Source organism: Podarcis gaigeae (assembly GCF_964106915.1).
Source record: "Podarcis gaigeae genome assembly, chromosome: 2".
NCBI lineage: Eukaryota > Metazoa > Chordata > Lepidosauria > Squamata > Lacertidae > Podarcis > Podarcis gaigeae.
In genome coordinates this window covers 52,342,104-52,360,690 of record NC_139679.1, presented here as the reverse complement: position 1 = coordinate 52,360,690, position 18,587 = coordinate 52,342,104, and the positions used below count along the sequence as shown (strand labels likewise).

General features: G+C 43.1%; 1 protein-coding gene across 3 annotated transcripts in view; it reads right to left on the bottom strand.

The window, feature by feature from the left end:
- The window catches only part of UBTD2 (ubiquitin domain containing 2), a 41,784-nt gene extending 25,121 nt beyond the window's left edge, over positions 1-16,663 (bottom strand). Inside the window, exon 1 of one of the 3 annotated variants that reach the window (XM_083725577.1) lies at positions 16,199-16,663. In XM_083725577.1, the coding sequence (XP_083581703.1) occupies positions 16,199-16,553 (355 nt within the window). In that variant the 5' untranslated portion in view covers positions 16,554-16,663. Of the gene's footprint in view, positions 1-9,052; positions 9,207-16,198 lie in introns of those variants that run through there. The other 2 variants (XM_083725576.1, XM_083725575.1) reach the window with 2 other exon arrangements.
- Between the last annotated feature and the right edge of the window lie 1,924 nt (positions 16,664-18,587).

Genomic DNA, 18,587 nt, shown 5'->3' with positions numbered 1-18,587 from the left:
ATGCGCTTCAGGTTACATACACTTCAGGTTATATACGCTTCAGACTCCGCTAACCCGGAAATAGTGCTTCTGGTTAAGAACTTTGCTTCAGGATGGGAACAGAAGTTGTGCTCCGGCAGCGCGGAAGCAGCAGGAGGCCCCATTAGCTAAAGTGGTGCTTCAGGTTAAGAACAGTTTCAGGTTAAGAACGGACCTCTGGGACGAATTAAGTACTTAACATGAGGTACCACTGTAATGGCTTAACATGCGTGACACTTCTCTGACAACACCCTTCCTTCTCGGTCAGAGTGGCTCGCCAGCAAGACTACTTGCTAACTTTTAAAATAACATCTGTGGTGTGAATGTCTACACAAATGTTTGCCACATGTGCGGAACTTCTCTGCATATACAGTACTGCTGTTACTGCAGTTGTAGTGAATTTTCGTTCAGTTATTACACCTTACATAAAGTTCAGCAGTGTCACTGTGCAGTAAAAGAGCATCTGTGCAGCCTTCCTTCCTTGGGCTATGTCTTCGGAAATAACTGGTGCAAATTTGTGCTTCATTCTCAGTTATCCCTATCCTGAAGGCTCTACTTCCATATTTTGTTGCTAAGTAACAAGCATATTATTAAGGAGAAACCCTATTCAGCATGATAATGCAAGTACTAAATATGCTCTGTAAGCAGGTTACATGCATACTGGCCCCCACCCACACTGTCCCCTACATGCCAGGCATAGTCAGAAGCCTCTGAGCAATACTGCAAGGTTCCTAGTATTGTAGAGACTTTTAACTGCATTCCGCTGAATATGGTTAGAAGCCCACTTCAGATTTTTGTGCTGAACACATGACAGTCAGAAGTGGTGTTGGGGTATCTAGTAACCACAACATGTTGGGATTGGTGAATACACACTTAGCTCCCTATACAAATTTAGCCCTCATGTGATCAAGCAGAACAGAGTTACGATAGTAGAAACAATACTGCCATGGAGCTTGTCACTTGAAATAGCAAACTAGGATACTTACGAATTGATCAACTTGTGGAAAAGAAGTGTTTTAGCTTTGTTAAATGTTTAACTGCTGATTTAATTAATTTCACTTTTTTAAAAAAGTTTGCATTTACTGACCATTTGAATGTGTATCTTACATTCTTTGTAAACCACTTGGAGGTTCTAATTACAGATAAGCAGTATATGAATTTTATGAAATAAAAATAAAACAGTAGAAGGTAATGACCCCCTTTCTTTGTTGTGGGAGTTCAACAGCAATCATTCTGAATTAGGCTGAAATTCTAAATACTCTACTGAAATGTGTTTTGCTTTAGTCTATGACCATGGACATAGTCACAATATGTCTTGCTGAGATGCATCGTAGGTACAGATCTAGGCATCCCATAAACAGCCTCAGAATACTTTGTTTACAGAAAATCAGAACGCACATATTTTCATAACATTGAACCTCTTCTCACACCCACATATAGTACAAGTCCAAACATATTTTATTCACCCAAAGCCTTACCTTAGACTTCAGTAAAATTAGGCCTTCCCTCCCATTTGTGCCTCATTAGAAGAGATCATGTTTCTTATGCCACTGCTCCAGGAAAGGAGCCAAGCATCCTCACACAAATCTTGATGTATGCAGTAGGGAATGTATGTAGCCTTCTACATACTGGGGTTAGAAAATTTAAAATTACTGAATACTGTTAAAATATTTGGAACTTAATCCTTTATTTCACTTGATCAATATACCAGGTCCAAAGGTCTTTAGGCTTCTTATTGTTGTTCTTAAAAAATAGATACTATCATACTAACTCTTAAGACAGTAAAACATTTCCATTTTTCATGGATGCCCTTTCAACAGCTCTGGGCAGGAATTACTTTAGCCTGCAGTTATTGGGAGGAAGGAAAGCTGACCTCAAGAGTATTAAAGTGGATCTTGCAGCTCCCCAAGCTCTGACCAATTCCATGCAGAGATAATATAATCATTGTCTTGCTTCAGAGCAGAAGGTTGGACTCGACTGATAAGATCTCTTCCAACCCCAAATCGTATGATTTCTAAAATATTCATTAACAAAGAGAGACAATTAAGTTAACTACGGTAACTGTTAATCAATCTTTGTTAATCCATCATATAGCTCACTTTAAAAAAAGATATAAACCCACTATCTATTAATTAAAACACTTCAGCAATAACCTCATGTGTTCAAAGAGAAGAGCGCATCAAAATTAGACACACAGCTGGAGTTACATGAAGTTCAACTTTAGTGTTTCCACACACTGTCACATTTTGGTATACCTTTCCTGCTCCTTCAACAATGCATTAGTGATTCTACTGCTAGGGCGGCTGTCTGCATTCACTCTGTAGCTTGAAGGTGCTTTGTTGTCAGAGGGAGACAGACTTGCTTCCAGATACAGTCATACCTCTAGTTGTGTTAGGTTCAGGTTGCGGACTTTCGGGTTACGAATGCGGCAAACCCGGAAGTGTATACTTCTGGGTTTTGCCGCACAAGCAGAAGCGCTCTGCACGCTTTCCGCATGCGCAAAAGCACTCTATTGCATCATGCAGAAGTGGCGCTTTACTTATAGACTTTTCGGGGTGCAAACGGCACCCCGGAATGGATCGCGTCCATAAGCAGAGGTACCACTGTACTATACCTGAGTTGATTGCATTACACATCAAATACATTTGATGGTGCTGCAAAGTTTCCCTACTTCTGTTGGGCCTTTTACAGTCTAGAAAATTTTCCATTTAGAGCACACTGGGGGCAACTGACCAACGTAGTAAAGGTTTAATATTTGGAATGTACTGAACAATGAAGTAGAAGAATTACAGTCAATTTTAAATTCAGGTATGTAGTTGTGTTGGTCTGACGTAGTCAAAATAAATAAAAAAATAAGAAAATTGTCCAGTAGCACCTTAGAGACCAACTGAGTTTGTTCTGGGTATACAGAAATAAAGCCAAGGTGCAGAAATCATGTGTGAAAAACTAAGTACACCCTTACCGCTTCCATAGGAATCAAGAGGCTAAGTAGCAGACAGGGGCTGTTAATCAAATGCCCTTGGCTAAGTGATCATCACCAAGTGTGCCCACGTCTATAAAAGCCTAAGTTTTTTCAGATTGCTGGTCTGGAGCATTCAGGGGGAAAGATGCCAAGGGGGAAAGATGACACAATGCTCTTAGAGAAGCAGGTGCTGCCGCCCATGAAATTGGGAAAGATTCTAAGGCCATCTCCAACCAATTTTAAGTCCATCATTCTACAGTGAGAAAGATTATTCAAAAGTGGGAAACATTCAAGACAGTTGGCAATCTTCTCAGGAGTAGACGTCCCCAGCAAATTCACCCCGAAGCCAGACCAAGCGACGCTCACAGAAACTGCAAAAAACCCAAGAGTTCCATCTCAGGACCTACAGGCCTCAGTTAGCTTGTTAAATGTTAAAGTTCATAGCAGTATAATTATCAAAAGACTGAGCAAGTATGGTTTGGAATGTTTGCCAAAGAACATGGCAGCATGGCTTTGGTTTGCAAAGTTGCATCTGAACAAACCACAAGACTTCCAGAACAATGTCCTTTGGACAGATGAGACCAGAGTGGAGATGTTTGGCCATAATTCACAGTGCCACGTTTAGCAAAAATCAATGACAGCATATAAGCACAAGCACCTCATACCAACTGTCAAGCATGGTGGTGGAAGGGTGATAATTTGGGCTTGTTTTACAGCCACAGGACCTGGGAACCTGGCAGTCACTGAGTCGACCATGAACTCCTCTGTATACCAAAGTATTCTACAGCCAAATGTGTGGTCATCTGCCCAACAGCTGAAGCTTGGCTGAAACTGGGTCATGTAACAGGACAAGGATCCTAAGCATGCCAGTAAATCTACAACAGAATGGCTGAAAAAGAACAGAACCAAGGTGTCGCAATGGCCTAGTCAAAATCCAGACCTCAACCCAGCTGAAATGCTGTGTATAAGAGAGTTAAGAGAGCTGTGTATAAACAAATGTCAGCAAACCTCAATGCACTGAAGGCTATCTAAGTGTTACTAAAGGTAGATCCAAGAGGTAATGAAAAGTGTACTAGGGCATATTAAGATACAGTGGTACCTTGTGATATGGACGGGATCTGTTCCAAAGGCCCGCCCGTAACGTGAAATGCCCGCAACTCGTAGCACTGCGTAGGCGCGATTTGGCACTTCTGTACATGCGCGAAGTGCGATTTAGCACTTCTGCACATGTGCGAGTGGCAAAAGCCGGAAGTAACCCATTCTGGTACTTCTGGGTTGCTGTGGGACGTAACGTGAAAAGACGCAACATGAAGCAGACACAACACGAGGTATGACTGTACTGTGGCACAGTTCCATGTTACCTACATAAGATGCCAATGTTTTAACCTCTGGCAAGACTACCTCTCAATGAAAGGAAGTCCATTTTTTAAAAAAAACTGTCATCTTATGTTTTCCTCATGTATATTTGATAAACTACTTTCCATTCTACATTTTAAGCTACAGGAAATCCATAATGCAGGAAGAAATCCAATAATTTGAGAACAAGGTAGACCAGAAAATATCAATGAGAATCATCTCATTGCCTAGACAGGCCATTTCCTGGTTCACGTTAAGAAGCCACTTTTAAATTTCTCCCAGGGCAGCTCATAGAAATCAATGTGTGTGTGTGGGGGGGGGGAGCAACATGATTGTATTGGCCAACAAAATGTCTATGCTAAACAAATGGTAACCACACAAGGGAGAAATAAGAATGGGTCTTATTTTGTGTAAACAAATGGATGTTGTGTCTTTTAAGTTTTTTTTAGTAATAAAACAATAATCCTGGCAATGCAAATGCAAATCATATTGCAGATTGTGTTTTGAGTGCAGAAGTTATAATATGTTCAAAATGGTACATTCTTTACATGGTTTCCTGCATTTTTCTTCTTCCTATATCACCAAATGAAGATATTACTTTGCCACAGTTTCAAAATGTGTTTCAAAAAATTTTGTTTGCTCATCTACAAATAATTTTCTTGTGTTGTTGCATTCATTTTTGTTTAACAGGCAATTAGTAACCTCTGCAAAATCTCTATTGTCCAACCAACTACACCCCTAAAAGGCCATGTTCAGGTTAATGCAATTAACAAGAATACCAGTCAGGGTTTTTTTTGGTCATATTACAGCAAATCACAGATGTTTCGAAGTATGTTGAGACCTCACACCACCATTTCAGCAAAAATGACTGAGTTATAAAGTTTAACTGTCACAGTGAGGAAAGTGTTTTGCTATTTTAATATTTTTAATGTGTAATTCTGCAGGGCGTACCTCAGTATTCAGGCGGTTACTTGCACACTAGATAAGGTAAAGGTAAAGGTACCCCTGCCCGTTCGGGCCAGTCTTGCCAGACTCTAGGGTTGTGCGCTCATCTCACTCTATAGGCCAGGAGCCAGCGCTGTCCGCAGACATTTCCGGGTCACGTGGCCAGCGTGACAAGCTGCATCTGGCGAGCCAGCGCAGCACACGGAACGCTGTTTACCTTCCCGCTGGTAAGCGGTCCCTATTTATCTACTTGCACCCGGAGGTGCTTTCGAACTGCTAGGTTGGCAGGCGCTGGGACTGAACGACGGTAGCGCCACCGCCGCAGGGATTTGAACCGCCGACCATGCGATTGGCAAGTCCTAGACGCTGAGGTTTTACCCACAGTGCCACCCGCATCCCCACACTAGATAGTTGCCTATAAATGCCATGTCGTTACTGTGAACATATGGAGAGATGTCTGCCTACAGAATCCAGCAAGGTAAAATTTAGCACATCTCAAAAACCAGTCAGAAATGTCAGGTTGCAGATATAATGTATGTTCCGTATGGCTGGGATGTTATTGACAGCTAGCAGCTCATGTTGCAAATTTAGGTGGTTACCACAACCACAAAGCGCTACTGAATCCAGTAGCAGAAGTAAAGAAATAAATGCACACATGATCCCAAAAGGAATAACTAATAATGTTGCCACCTTCAGAATTTCCTGTATTGCAGGAGACTGAATAGCTATCCTACTAAATTATTTAGAATACTGAGGGATCCCTGTTCTCTAGGTATATATTCTGCCTTACCTGTAAAAATTTAGAAGCAAAAAATTATAAGCAAAGCCAAGGAAGCTGACAGAAACATAAAATGCAAGATGCAGCTTTCACATTCATAGCCCACGTTCATTGTTGTAAGAAAGATATACTCAAGCCTGTATAGATCACCAACCTTTATCAGAAGAAATGAGGAAAATGCATTCAAACTGAAACTCTAAAAGAGTCAAATACAATTGCGGGTGGGGAGGGGAGATTAAAATCCAGAGATGTTCAGTTGTACAAACATACTCACTGTAGTTACTGACATTTTAAAGCAGATAACTAGACATTCTCAGCAGACTGGTGGTTCTGCCCGGCAGCAAAATAACTGATTTCAAGAAAATGGGGCAAAGAAGACTGTGGTGGGAATCCATACAGGAAAAGTAAGTTCCAAAGTCAGTGCAATTCATTCCATTCTAGCTATCTCAGGGTACATGCTAGAAAATTGGAGAGAGACCATCACATTCCTTGATGACTCCACCAAGTTCATGACAATACAGTGAAATAATAAAACACTGTGCTTTTTGCATAATACTACCATGGAAGTACAAGTTGCTTAACTCAGAATAGACCCATTAAATTAATGTGCATGGTCTACTCTGAGTAAACCTAGGTTGAGTAAACCACCCAAAGCTGTACAGTGGTGCCCCGCAAGACGAACGCCTCACAAGACGGAAAACCCGCTAGACGAAAGGGTTTTCCGTTTTGCAGGCGCTTCGCAAAACGAATTTCCCTATGGGGTTGCTTCTCAAGACGAAAAAATCTTGCGTCCCCCCGCGGGGTTTTTTTTTTGGTTTTTTTGCCCTTTCTTAAGCCCCTAAGCCGCTTATCAGCTGTTCCGCTGATAAGTCGCTTAACAGCTGATCGCTGGAAGCCGCTTGACAGCTGTAGCGCTAATCCGCTAAGTTGTCAATGGGCTTGCTTCGCAAGACGAAAAAACCGCTAGACGAAGAGAATCGCGGAACGAATTCTTTTCGTCTAGCGAGGCACCACTGTATAACGTTCAAAGTTAAAACATGCATTTTTTAATGTTGGCAACTTTAAAGTTTTGGAATTTACAACAAACGGCAGTAATCATAGGAAGAGACAACGTGTAATTATTTTACTGTTCCACCTAAAATAAAATAAAATGCTTGTTCACAATTCATAATTAACTGCAGAGAATCCTCAATTTCTCTATGGTGGTCACATGCTACATTTATAGTAATTTATGGTTGAAATTAATTTACGGAACAAGTCTGTGGTTATAACAGAGTGAACTAAAACCATTAGCTCCTGTAAATTATGAATAATGTGAATGTTAGCTACCACTCAAAAAGCACCAAGAAGTATGTAAGCATTAGTTAAAATTTAACATTTAAACCTTATTCTAACATTCTTGCTTGCTTCATGTGATGATTTACTGAAAAACCTTTCACTTAAAAAGTGGGGTAAATATGAAGGCTGCTGGTACCTAAAGCTGAACTTTATAGAATGACAAACCTTTTTAATCTTACAAATTGTGCACCTGCAACCTTACTAATCAAACAAAGTGGAGTCATAATCTAGACTTTGGAAAATGTTGGTCTCGACTGTTCATAGTTTTGTACTGTACTAGTAAGATGCAAAATGGTTAGCATCAAGCTGGAAACTCATGACCTCCATATAAGACACACTACATTCAAAACACCAAGCTCTAAGAAAGAAGATGAAATCTTAACTGTCAATAACTTATGTCTATTAAATCAAAATATTTTCACCTCACTCCTTAGAAAACATTTCCAAACTATCCACCCATTGTTTCAAAGGACTTACTTCTGCTTATTCAACAGCACAATATTTCTTCACTGCAAATACATACACAGCTCTTGAAATGTTTTACTTTTCTGTAAGAGGTCCACAACTACCTATTTTGCTAGAACAGTTACACTGATCTTGGGTCAGCAACACTTTCAGTTTATTTCTAAGAAAGAACAGTGATTCCGTAACAGTCTTGGGCTACAAACAAATGCACAGCACCACCAACACAATGTGGTTTCATTATGTATATTTTTGTGTTTGCTTTTGTTTGAAAATTACCGTATATAAACGACCCCGTGCATAAGACGACCCCTATTTTTGGGAGCCCTCAACAATTGCTGAGCTTCTTTTGTAAGTTTGCTGAGCTGTTGAGCAGCTTTTTGAGCATCCCCCACTCTGGCTGAGACAACTGGTGCTGTAATACACCGCATACTGGCACTCACCAAATACTCTTGCTAAGGCGGGAAGAGTGGGTAAGCAGCCTCCTCTCCGACATTTTCCTGCTACCACCACAGCACCAGCCCTCGCTTACTTAGCATATTAACCCGTGTATAAGATGACCTTCAATTTATCACAAAAAAATCAGGAAAAGGTTGTCTTATACATGGAAAATACGGTATTTTATTGAGTTTCAGAACAAACAAACTAATGTACACCAACCATATGGGACTAAGGCCCGTTGAACACAGTGTGTTCTACTTCTGAGTAAGCATGCATAGGATTGCTCTGTCAATGCTACAGTAATTTCTCTTACAGATAGGTAGCCGTGTTGGTCTGCCATAGTAAAAACAAAAAAAAAATCCTTCCAGTAGCACCTTAAAGACCAACTAAGTTAGTTCTTGGTATGAGCTTTCGTGTGCATGCACACTTCTTCAGATACACTGAAACAGAAGTTTCCAGACCCTTCTATATAGTGAGAAGGCGGGGAGGGGTATTACTCAGAAGGGTGGTGGGAATGGGTGATTGGCAGATAGCTATGATGAGCCTGTTGACGACTCTTACCGACTGCAATAGGTCTTACAGGAAAAAGCAAGGGGTGAGAAGGTGAATGGTAATTTCTCTGATATACTACCCCCCCCCCTACAAATGAATGATCTTCAGGGTAGCTTATGGTTGTAATAATAACCCACCGCCAAACCTGCACAACTGAGTAGCCCATGGTCCCCCAGTCAATGTATATGGCCAGAACATACCTTCCTTCAGTTCTGTGGTCTCATAACAACTTGCTGTACTGTAGGGTTTTCTTTTTGGCAGGGAGGTTGGAATAAAGCTCCCTGAAGCAGCTCCTTTTCTGGCCAAGGTATGGGGCCACTTTAATCTCCCCTTTGCCATGTTGTTCCTGGGAAGGACCTCCTAATGGGCCCTGGCTGATGGCAGATAGCTTCCCAGTTCTGAGGCAAGAATATCGCTATTAGACATATGGAAGGCCGACTTACACTAAGCCAGACCATTGGTCTACACTGGTTTTCCCAGGGTTTCAGAAAAGGTAATACTTCAAGCCCTACCTGGAGATGCTCTCCTACCGAGCTACAGTCTTTCATAGATATTACAAACACACATACACATCCTCTAACGGTCCAGTTCAAGAACAGAACAGTTTTAAGCAATGGCACTGCTTTTATAATCACTTTAAAACTTTAGATCACAATGTCAGCATTATATCTGCATAACAGTGAATGGAAACCCCCACCAGAGCTTTAAAGCCCATTTGCTTCTCTTGTTCTAAAGAGAAAATGAAGACAGAATCTACAGGAGTTGCTGGAAACCTCGCCGGGGTGGAGTCCGCCAACTACAAAGAAATAGTACTTTTTAACCAGTTAAGTTTCCTTGCAATAGTATAAATGCATGGCCTACATTTACTGAAATAATGAATAATAGTTCATGAAAAGAGCAGTTTGAGAGAATGAGCAGAAACAATGTTATCGGACAATTAGCACCCAGTAGTTAAAATAACACTGCCATGTAATGTTAAACTGTGGAAAGTTTCTATTACAATAAATAATGCACAACTGCTGTTCTGATACATACATGTAGAAGGCCATTCAAAAGATGGGCAATGCTAATTGTAAATGGAAACTTAGGAGAAATGAAGTTATTTAGACACTATCCAGCTGCAACATATTTTGTTAAGGATTTCTAGTGCAACTGAGCAGCATCCAGTCAGGCAATGAGGCAGTGATCACCCACTCTTCTCCGCTTAGATTAGCACACTGCTCATTCATGTATACATCGTATTAAACCCCTTGCTGCACAACCACATCATCACTAAGGGCACAGTCCGCTCCCAAAGCCTTAGAATGCAACTTTAGAGGCCTTGGGAATATGATTGTCAGACTTCCATTACTCCATGTATAATCTTGCTCATTACAATTCCCGAAGCTAAATTCAAGTTGAGAGAGTTTGCCTACACAGTTCCAAATTGCTTTAGCTCTATTTATACATGAGTACATCTTAATAAAATCTCAAAAGAATTTCAAAGAGTGGCTGGGGCAACTCAGTCTGATGGGCAGCAAATAATAGTAATAATAATAATAATAATAATAATGCATTTCTGATATTTATAGTGCATTTCTAACAACGTGTTGATACTGCACTGATTTTCCACTCCCCACTCCCTCATGCTCTTGCTAGTCCACTCTAGAAAAGGAACTTAATCCAGGCTTAGCTTTGCTTGTCACGTTTGTAGGACTAGTCCTCCCCCCCCCCCAACAAAATGGTAAAAAAAGTATACATTTTGTATCTCTTCCACATTGGCGGCGGCGGCGGGGGGGGGGGAGATTAGTTCATCATATGCAGTTTCAGCATTTCCCTCAATCCATTATTTCAAGGGTGGGCCTCTACCTTAACTATGAAATGGCCCAAGAAACCTACTGGGAATAGGGGAGGGGCAACTACTATGATAAATGAGAGAGATTGGGCATCAGAATACAGCACAGTGGAGGCAGTTCTTCACAAGAATTGCTGCTGTGGCAATCCCCCTTTCTATTCACCCGTTTCTGCAGGAGGGAGCATGAACCCCCCATCACAATCCCAAATTCTTATTAGTAGAGGTCCAGAAGCGCCTCACAAATGTATTAGAAAAACTAATACATGAGACTTTCATTAAACAAATAATTTGGCTTCTTTCTTCGATAGGAAGAACAACCGCAAGCAATGAGCTAAAACTGGTCATGTCAAAAATTCAGAACTCACAAGCATTCTAATGCCACCCTCAAAACAGTAGAATTGGCATTATAGAAGTTTAATATATTGACACACACACAACTGTTATTTATATACCACACAGAGCAAGGTTAGAAACAAGACTGATTTCACTCTTCTTTTTTAGCAGGAGACAAAACCACCAAGGCTTCAAGTTTGTATGGAAGAGCAAGCAACCACACAACCAGTTTGGAAAAAAGTATTGGGGGTGGAATCATCACCCTAGGACTTATCTATCCTGATTTTCAGAAAATTGATAGACTTCCAATGACAGATAGCAGCAAGACTAACACAGATCTGATACAGAGAGAAGAGACAGAAAATGAAAGCAGTCTTTAAATGCAAACTTGCCTTTCCAACTCATCAGACATTTCAAACATGGTCAGTACTACTTAATAAGTAGCCTACTTCTACTCTGAATTAATGTAAGAATTTTCTTTTCAACAGTTTGCAAAAGTACAGTCCAAGGGCTATATTTGGCACTACAGTTAAGGCTTTACAGGTAGTGGTTTTTTTATCATGTCACCAGTGTGTGCAATTATGTGATTCTTACTGGTAGCTACTGGTCATCTTAGGATACTTCAGAAGACAGGATGGTAACAAATCAATGAAGTTGAACTCTTAGCGAGCTTCATACCATGAACAGGCAAGACATGTGTCAGAAAAAACAGCAGCAGACAGCTGCAGACCACAGGTTTAAATCTGTAATGGCTTACAAGGCCCGTATTTCAAATATGGATCTCTTCTCTTTGTTCTGTACAAGCAACAGAAGGCCTTGCTGAACTTTGAAAAAAGAAAAAAACCCTCACAATTTCTAATGAGATATATCCTTAAAAGAGTGAGTTGAATAATAAAGCGTTTATCAACAAAAACTCCAACGGGAAAAATTAAGCTGCAAAGCCTGTAACTGCCCACTTCAGTAGAGAGAATATATTTAATCAATGTGGGACTAAACTGAACTGATTCTGAATTAGGCACACAAATGAAATAATCTAAACCACTGCAGCACAAGATTAGTCCAAATGATGTTCAGTCAGGGTTGCCATTGTCCAGGAAAACCTGAACATGTTCATTTGGGGGGGGGGGCAACATGCCCATCTGGGCAGGTTTTTACATTTTAAAGGAAATGTTCGGGTTTGGGGGATTTTTGGGGGGGTTGGGGGGCACATGCATGCTCAGTACGGCGCTGTGCTGCAGAAGAGGAAGCGCCACAACAAAGCGAGGCCATTGCAGCGAACATCAGGTAGGAGCTGGGGTCCTGCCTCTGCTTGGGCTGGCAGTGGCTCAGGCTGCTCTGCATGCTGCAGCCACTGCTGGCCTGAGCAGGGGAAAGAGGCGTGCTAGTGTGGTAGCCCCCCACGCCTCTTTTCCCAGCTCAGGCTAGCAGTGGCTTGGGCTCCCCTCTTTTTTGCTCTTCAATATATGGCAACCCTACTTCAGTAAAGCTGAGAGAACTTCAAAATGTCATAGCAGTCAGTTTGATCTGATGCAGCCTAAGTGATCTGATCGCATGTACCGTATTTTTCGCTCCATAGGACACACTTTTCCCTCTTAAAAACTAAGGGGAAAAGTCTGTGCATCCTATGGAGCGAATGCAGGGGGGGAGGCAGGCAGGAAAAGCACGGATCTTGCGGGCTTTTCCCCAGGAGGGAGAGGGGACCGCCGCTCCCCGACCTGTTCTGGGGGCTGGGGACGGGGGATGCTTGTGCTTCCCCCACCCCCAGCCCCGCAAGCTCCGAGAGTGGAGACAACGTTTCGCGCAACCTTGCCGCCGCTCCCGGACCTGTTCTGGTGGCTTGGGATGGGGAAAGCTCGGGCTTCCCCCGCCCCCAGCCCCACAAGCTCTGGGAGAGGAGGCAAGGCTGCCTGAAACCCCGAGAACAGCGGCAGTCCTGCTGCGCTCTGGGGGTTTCGGGCAGCTATCCGCAAGCCTTCGAAGAGCAGCGGGAGTTCTCGCTGTGCTCAGAAGGCATGTGGATAGCCGCCTGAAGAGCGGGAGGGGTTGGTGCACACCGATCCCTCTTGCTCTCCAGGCTTCGCTTTGCTGGAGAGGCGCTGCACAGTTTTCCCTCTCTGAGCAGCGCCCCTTCAGCAAAGTGGGAGGAGAAATGGAAGGGGCTCCGTTTCTCCTGCTGCTTCGCTGAAGGGGCGCTGAGCAGAGAGGGGGAGAATTCCCCCCCCCACATTCTCCTCCTCCTACGGTCCGGTGCGTCCTATGGTCCGGTGCATCCTATAGAGTGAAAAATACAGTATATATCAGCTTTATTAGGATGGGACGTAAATTTTCGTATTTTTGTGTTTTTATGTTGCAAACTACCCTGTAACCCTCAGACTACCTTCAGTTGAGGCTCCTCCTCACGCAGACGAAGCTAGAAAACCCCTTGAAAACAAAAATGATTCCTAAGAAGCAACTCATAAATCAAAAAATAAATAAATAGCCCCCCAATACATTTTTTTTTGCCTCAATACCATATCTCATTTATATTGGACAAATTATTTCCCCATAAAGCAGCTAAGCGGGGACCTGTGTCTTTACTATAGCCCCCATCATCACTGAACACTGACCATAGTGGTTTAGGCTGATGAGAGAAGGGAGTCTGCCAACATCTGGAAGGCACAGGTCCCCCCCCCCCATTATAAAAGTCTAATTGCACTGATGTCTATCACGGAAAACTGCAAAGAGAGATCAAAATTATACCAAAGTGGTTGAAAAGATGTATCCTGACATTTTATATCACATGCACACCCATGTACTTAACATATGCATTACGACATCCAGCGAATTTTAATGTCTTTCAAAGTCTACAGTATATTGCATATTTGATGGAAGTAATAAGAGAGAAAGGGATTATTACAGGAACTTCATTGATCAGTGGTGACTTATGAACAGTAATAACTTCTTATTACCTCTGGACTCTGTGTAATTTCACAAGCTATATCTGCTTCTGGTTTGAGATTTGCCTCTAAAATGTTTTCCTACTGCACAAGATCTCATCGTAATAATTTGCAGGAGCCTGTAAATTGATATTCTGTGACCTAGCACTGCAAGTGAAATTAGAGACAGGAGTGACCTAGTGGGCTAGCAAGCCTAGCCTCAAACTCAGTAAGGCTGTTCCAAAACTTGTGCTCTAGTGTTCTCAGCAACCCACTTGAAACTTCAAAACAGAGTTTCCCTTGAGAGACTTTTAGTCAGATTGTACACTTACCATAATCACATATTTAAGAAAGGTTTTACCTTTTGAGAACAAGAGGAAGGTGTACTTTGACATCTTGATTGGTAGATTACGGTACATTAATTTTTAATAGAATGGCTCAATCATATATTTTATTTTTAGGAAAGAAAACCTTACGTAGGTTATGCACATGCTTAAACAGACATTGCAGAAACTTTCATGCATTTAAGAATCATGCCTGGATGCCACATAATTGAAGTGGAATCATACTAGATCTCATTTTAGTGAAATAGCTTTAAATGTATTTATCCTTTGATCCTCAAGCTTGCACTCTAGTATATGATTTGAACAGATGGGCATCCTAGAAAATCCAGCTGTTGTAACACGGATATTAGGCTCTTTGCACCAAAATACAGCAATGTATAATGTGTATGCAAGATATTCACAAAACCTTAATAGGGAAATCTTGATAAGAAGCAGTCACAATTCCACTGAATCGTTTATCTTATAAATTTATATTAAGATATATCATACCCTGTGCTGGGAAAAAACCCTACTTTGATGATCAGAAGGATAACATAAAAAAGCCAGGAAGTTCATGGTTTACAGGTGTATCTTTTATGACCTTGCATTGCCTCATAATACTTAGCCAGTGTGGTAGTTTCTTAATAATGGGTGACATTACATAGGCATAGTGAATTATCTAGGTCCAGTTCATGGTTTCAGCTACATCGCAGCTTCCACTTTAAGCCTAGTTAATTTTACATTACCCCCCATTGTCCTTGGTTGTGATAACTTATTAAGCAGGTCTTTTCAATTTTTACAAGTTGTTGAGGGTGTAGGTACCGAAATCCAATCTCCTCTAATGGGAATTCTATTGCTAAATACCGTGCAACCCTGACAATTCAGAAATTTATCCCATACAAACATTACCCCTGAATGTCAATTGTAATATAAAGTAGGTTTGTGAACCGTAACACTCTGTGTTGTTAGATGCATTTTTAAATGCCAAAGTCCCAAGATATTAACACAAATCCGTAAGCAAGAATATGCTATAGAGAGCAATACTGATATGGTGACTGAAATAACCATCTGTTAAAGGAGAATGGAAATTTGGTGTTGCCACACGATTTGCCCTTTTAAATACATGTGCAGTTAAGAAAAATTGGTAGATAGTATTTAAAGTTATTTAAACTGGGGGAGATGTATCAACATTTAACTAGAAGAAAACTGGGTACAAAATCCTAAATTGGCAGGTAAGTGATCTTCAGGTAACAGAGTAGGAGAACCATTTCAGAGAGAAAACTCCATCATCATTATCACCACCACCACCACCAGTTTGATCAACATATAAATCTTCGCAAAGCTGAATAACAGGCAGATATGAATTACACAAACCTACAACTTTTGAGTTCAGTCCACTTTAAGGAAGATTATTGTTTCCAGTAAGAATTCCATCCTTTGGCACAATATATGTTTATCTGCTAAGTACGTGGAAGGGAGGTTCAAGAAAAGCCATACTGACAAGAAGAAAGCCACTTTCTCATCATGTACATTTGAATAAGCAAAGTCAAGAGAAGGGAGGCGGTGGCCCACATAATTTATGAAGAGCCTTCTATACCCCACCTTTAAACTTCTCAATACACACCACAAATGGCTGGATGTACCATAAAAACAAACAATATACTTTCAACAATAACAATAACAACAACAATAATAACGAAGCTCAAAATAGTTAAAAGTATTCAGAAGAGAAAGAGGATTGTTAAGTTGCCTTTCTCAAGGTGTGGGTGCCTCAAGTGTGGGTGGCCGAGACTGGCAACTGGAGTACAGATGGGAAACAATTCTTTTCCATACCTGGGCAACGAGAGGGGGAAGGGGTGGGGGGTGGGGAGCTATCCCACCTTGTCCGCCTCGCCCCCTGCCCCTCACGCCCAGCCCCTGCCCCCCCGGGCCCAGAAATACCTCTAGGCGAGCGCCTGGAGACCCTTTTTAGTTGAGGAAAGTTGAAAAGAAGACCCCCCCCTTCCGCTGGGAAGGGGCGAAGGGGGAAGCGAGGCGCTCCCTCTTGGGGGGTGGGGGGAAGAGAGAGAGCGAGGAAGGCGAGGGATGTCGACAGAGAAGCCGCGGGAGGGCGTGTGGGCCCCTCCCGGCTTCTCTCCCCATTGTGGAGGAGCAGCAGCTGCCGCCTCTGCGCGCTCCGCTTCCCCGCCTCGGCCGAGCGAAGCCCCCGCCTCCTCCTCCTCTCACCTCCGGTGCCGTCCGAGTTCTCGTTGAGGCTGCCCGAGGAGTCGTGGTGGGAGCCCACACACCCGCCCATGGGGCCCGGCCGCCCCGGCCCGGAGACCCGCCTCCTCCTCTCCCGAGCTCCTCCGTCCCCGTCGCTCTCGCCGCCGGTCGGGCAGGCGCGCTGGCTCCGGAGCCGCCGCCCCCTTCCTCCTCCTTGTTGCGCTCGCCCCGGCCCCGCCTCAGCGCCCGCCTCCCGCGCTCAGGCGCCCGCCCCGGCGCTGGCGAGCGGGGATCCCACCGCCGCGGCCTCTGTCAAGGCAGCAGGCCCGCCACAATAGCGGCAGCGCCCGGGCTGGAGAAGGAGCTCTGGCGGCGAGGAGGGGGCGGCGGCGGCGGCAGCAGCAAAGGCAGTCCTGGGGTCTGTCGTGGGGCTGCCCGGCCATGCCGCCGCCTCCGCCTCTCGGGGAGGAGCTCCTCTTTCTTTTCAGCGCCGAGGGAAATACGAGCCTTTCCACTTCCCGGAGCGCAGAGTCTGCTGGTGGGTTAGCACCCCAAGCACCGACTCCCTCGTGGAAGCCGGAGACCCGCTGGAGCCTCACTTTTCCTCCCCAGCCGGGCTTCACAATCGCTTGGCTCCTTTACTGACATGGGAAAGAGTCCCAAGAGCGCCGAGGTGGCATTATTAAGGGGCTGAATTGTCAAGCCCTCCGCCCTCTTCCCAAACAACCACTGGGGAAGGCCTGGGACTTGCCCTCTGTACAGTCACATCATTGCCTCAACTTGCCAACCTCCCTGGAAAGAGGAATGGTCTCTGGAAGAAGACCCTGGCTCCACAACCTGAGAAGATAACTGGCTTTTATCCCCTCCATCTATCTCTGCTCTTCCTCCCCCCCACAATCTGGATTTAATCTTTGCTGTCAGCATCAGAGCCCTTATGCCCCCAGCATCATGCATTAGCTGCTACTCTCTCTTCCTCCTGCCCACATCCGGTGGTTGGAAAGGAGAGTGTTTCTGAGCACAACTGGAGTGCCTTTCTCTCACCAGTGTGTAGTCCTCATACATGTACACTAGATGCTTTGATCTGAGCCTCACTTCCATGATTTCAGTTAAGTGGGGTGTCCCATGCTTTTTTCTGGGGGGACACAGGTATGCATACCCCTAAACATTTTGTGAATCTAAGTTTGGCCTCATTGAGGGGCAGTATTTCAATGTGAGTAGGAAAATGAGAGTACTGTACCCCTGAACACTTTTTTAAAGAAATTAATTCATCAATTAGGATGTTCCTCAAAATGTATTAGTGGAGTTTTCTTGGTTTCCTCCCTAATAAATGCACTAAAACATTTATTTGTGTTGGTGGTGGTGATTATTTTTTTAAAAATACTGTTATATTTTCCTTATGTGACACTGGAACAGTATTAAAAAGGCAAGCGTACAAGAGAGATCACCATGAACCCCTAGAGAAGTGCACATGATTGCAAACAACTGTAGCCATATGTGACAACAGCAATGCCCAATTTGCAGATTTTTATTTCACACTCCCACATGGCAAGGTTTTTTCTTAAAATAGTACTATTTGCAGCACATTGATTCCCAAGGGGGTTCCCTGGAGACTGTAGATATGTATTATAAAAGGTGTGTTGGCATGTCCTGAACAGCAACTGTCATCAAACCCATACCGATATTAAAGTGAATGCCCGTGAGTGAACTACGGTATTTGTTGGTGTTGATGGGCTCTTCTTTGTAGATATGAACCCAACACTTAAGTACAGTGGTGCCTTGGTTCTCGAATGGCTTAGTTGTTAAATAAATTGGCTCCCAAACACCGCAAACCTAGAAAGAAGTGTTCTGGTTTGTGAACGTTTTTCGGAAGCTGAACGTCCAACGCAGCTTCTGCTTGAGTACAGGAAGCTCCTGCAGCCAATCAGAAGCCGTGCCTTGGTTTTGAATGGTTTTGGGAGATGAACAGATTCCTGGCACAGATTAAGTTTGAGAACCAAGGTACCGCCGTACTGAAACCTGGACCTTTCCTCCTAAGTTTTCACTTTTTCCTGCAATTAGTTGCATATCATTCTGGGACTGAGTGCAAAGAGAAAGAGGAATGGTTTTTGAAAAGACACAATATACT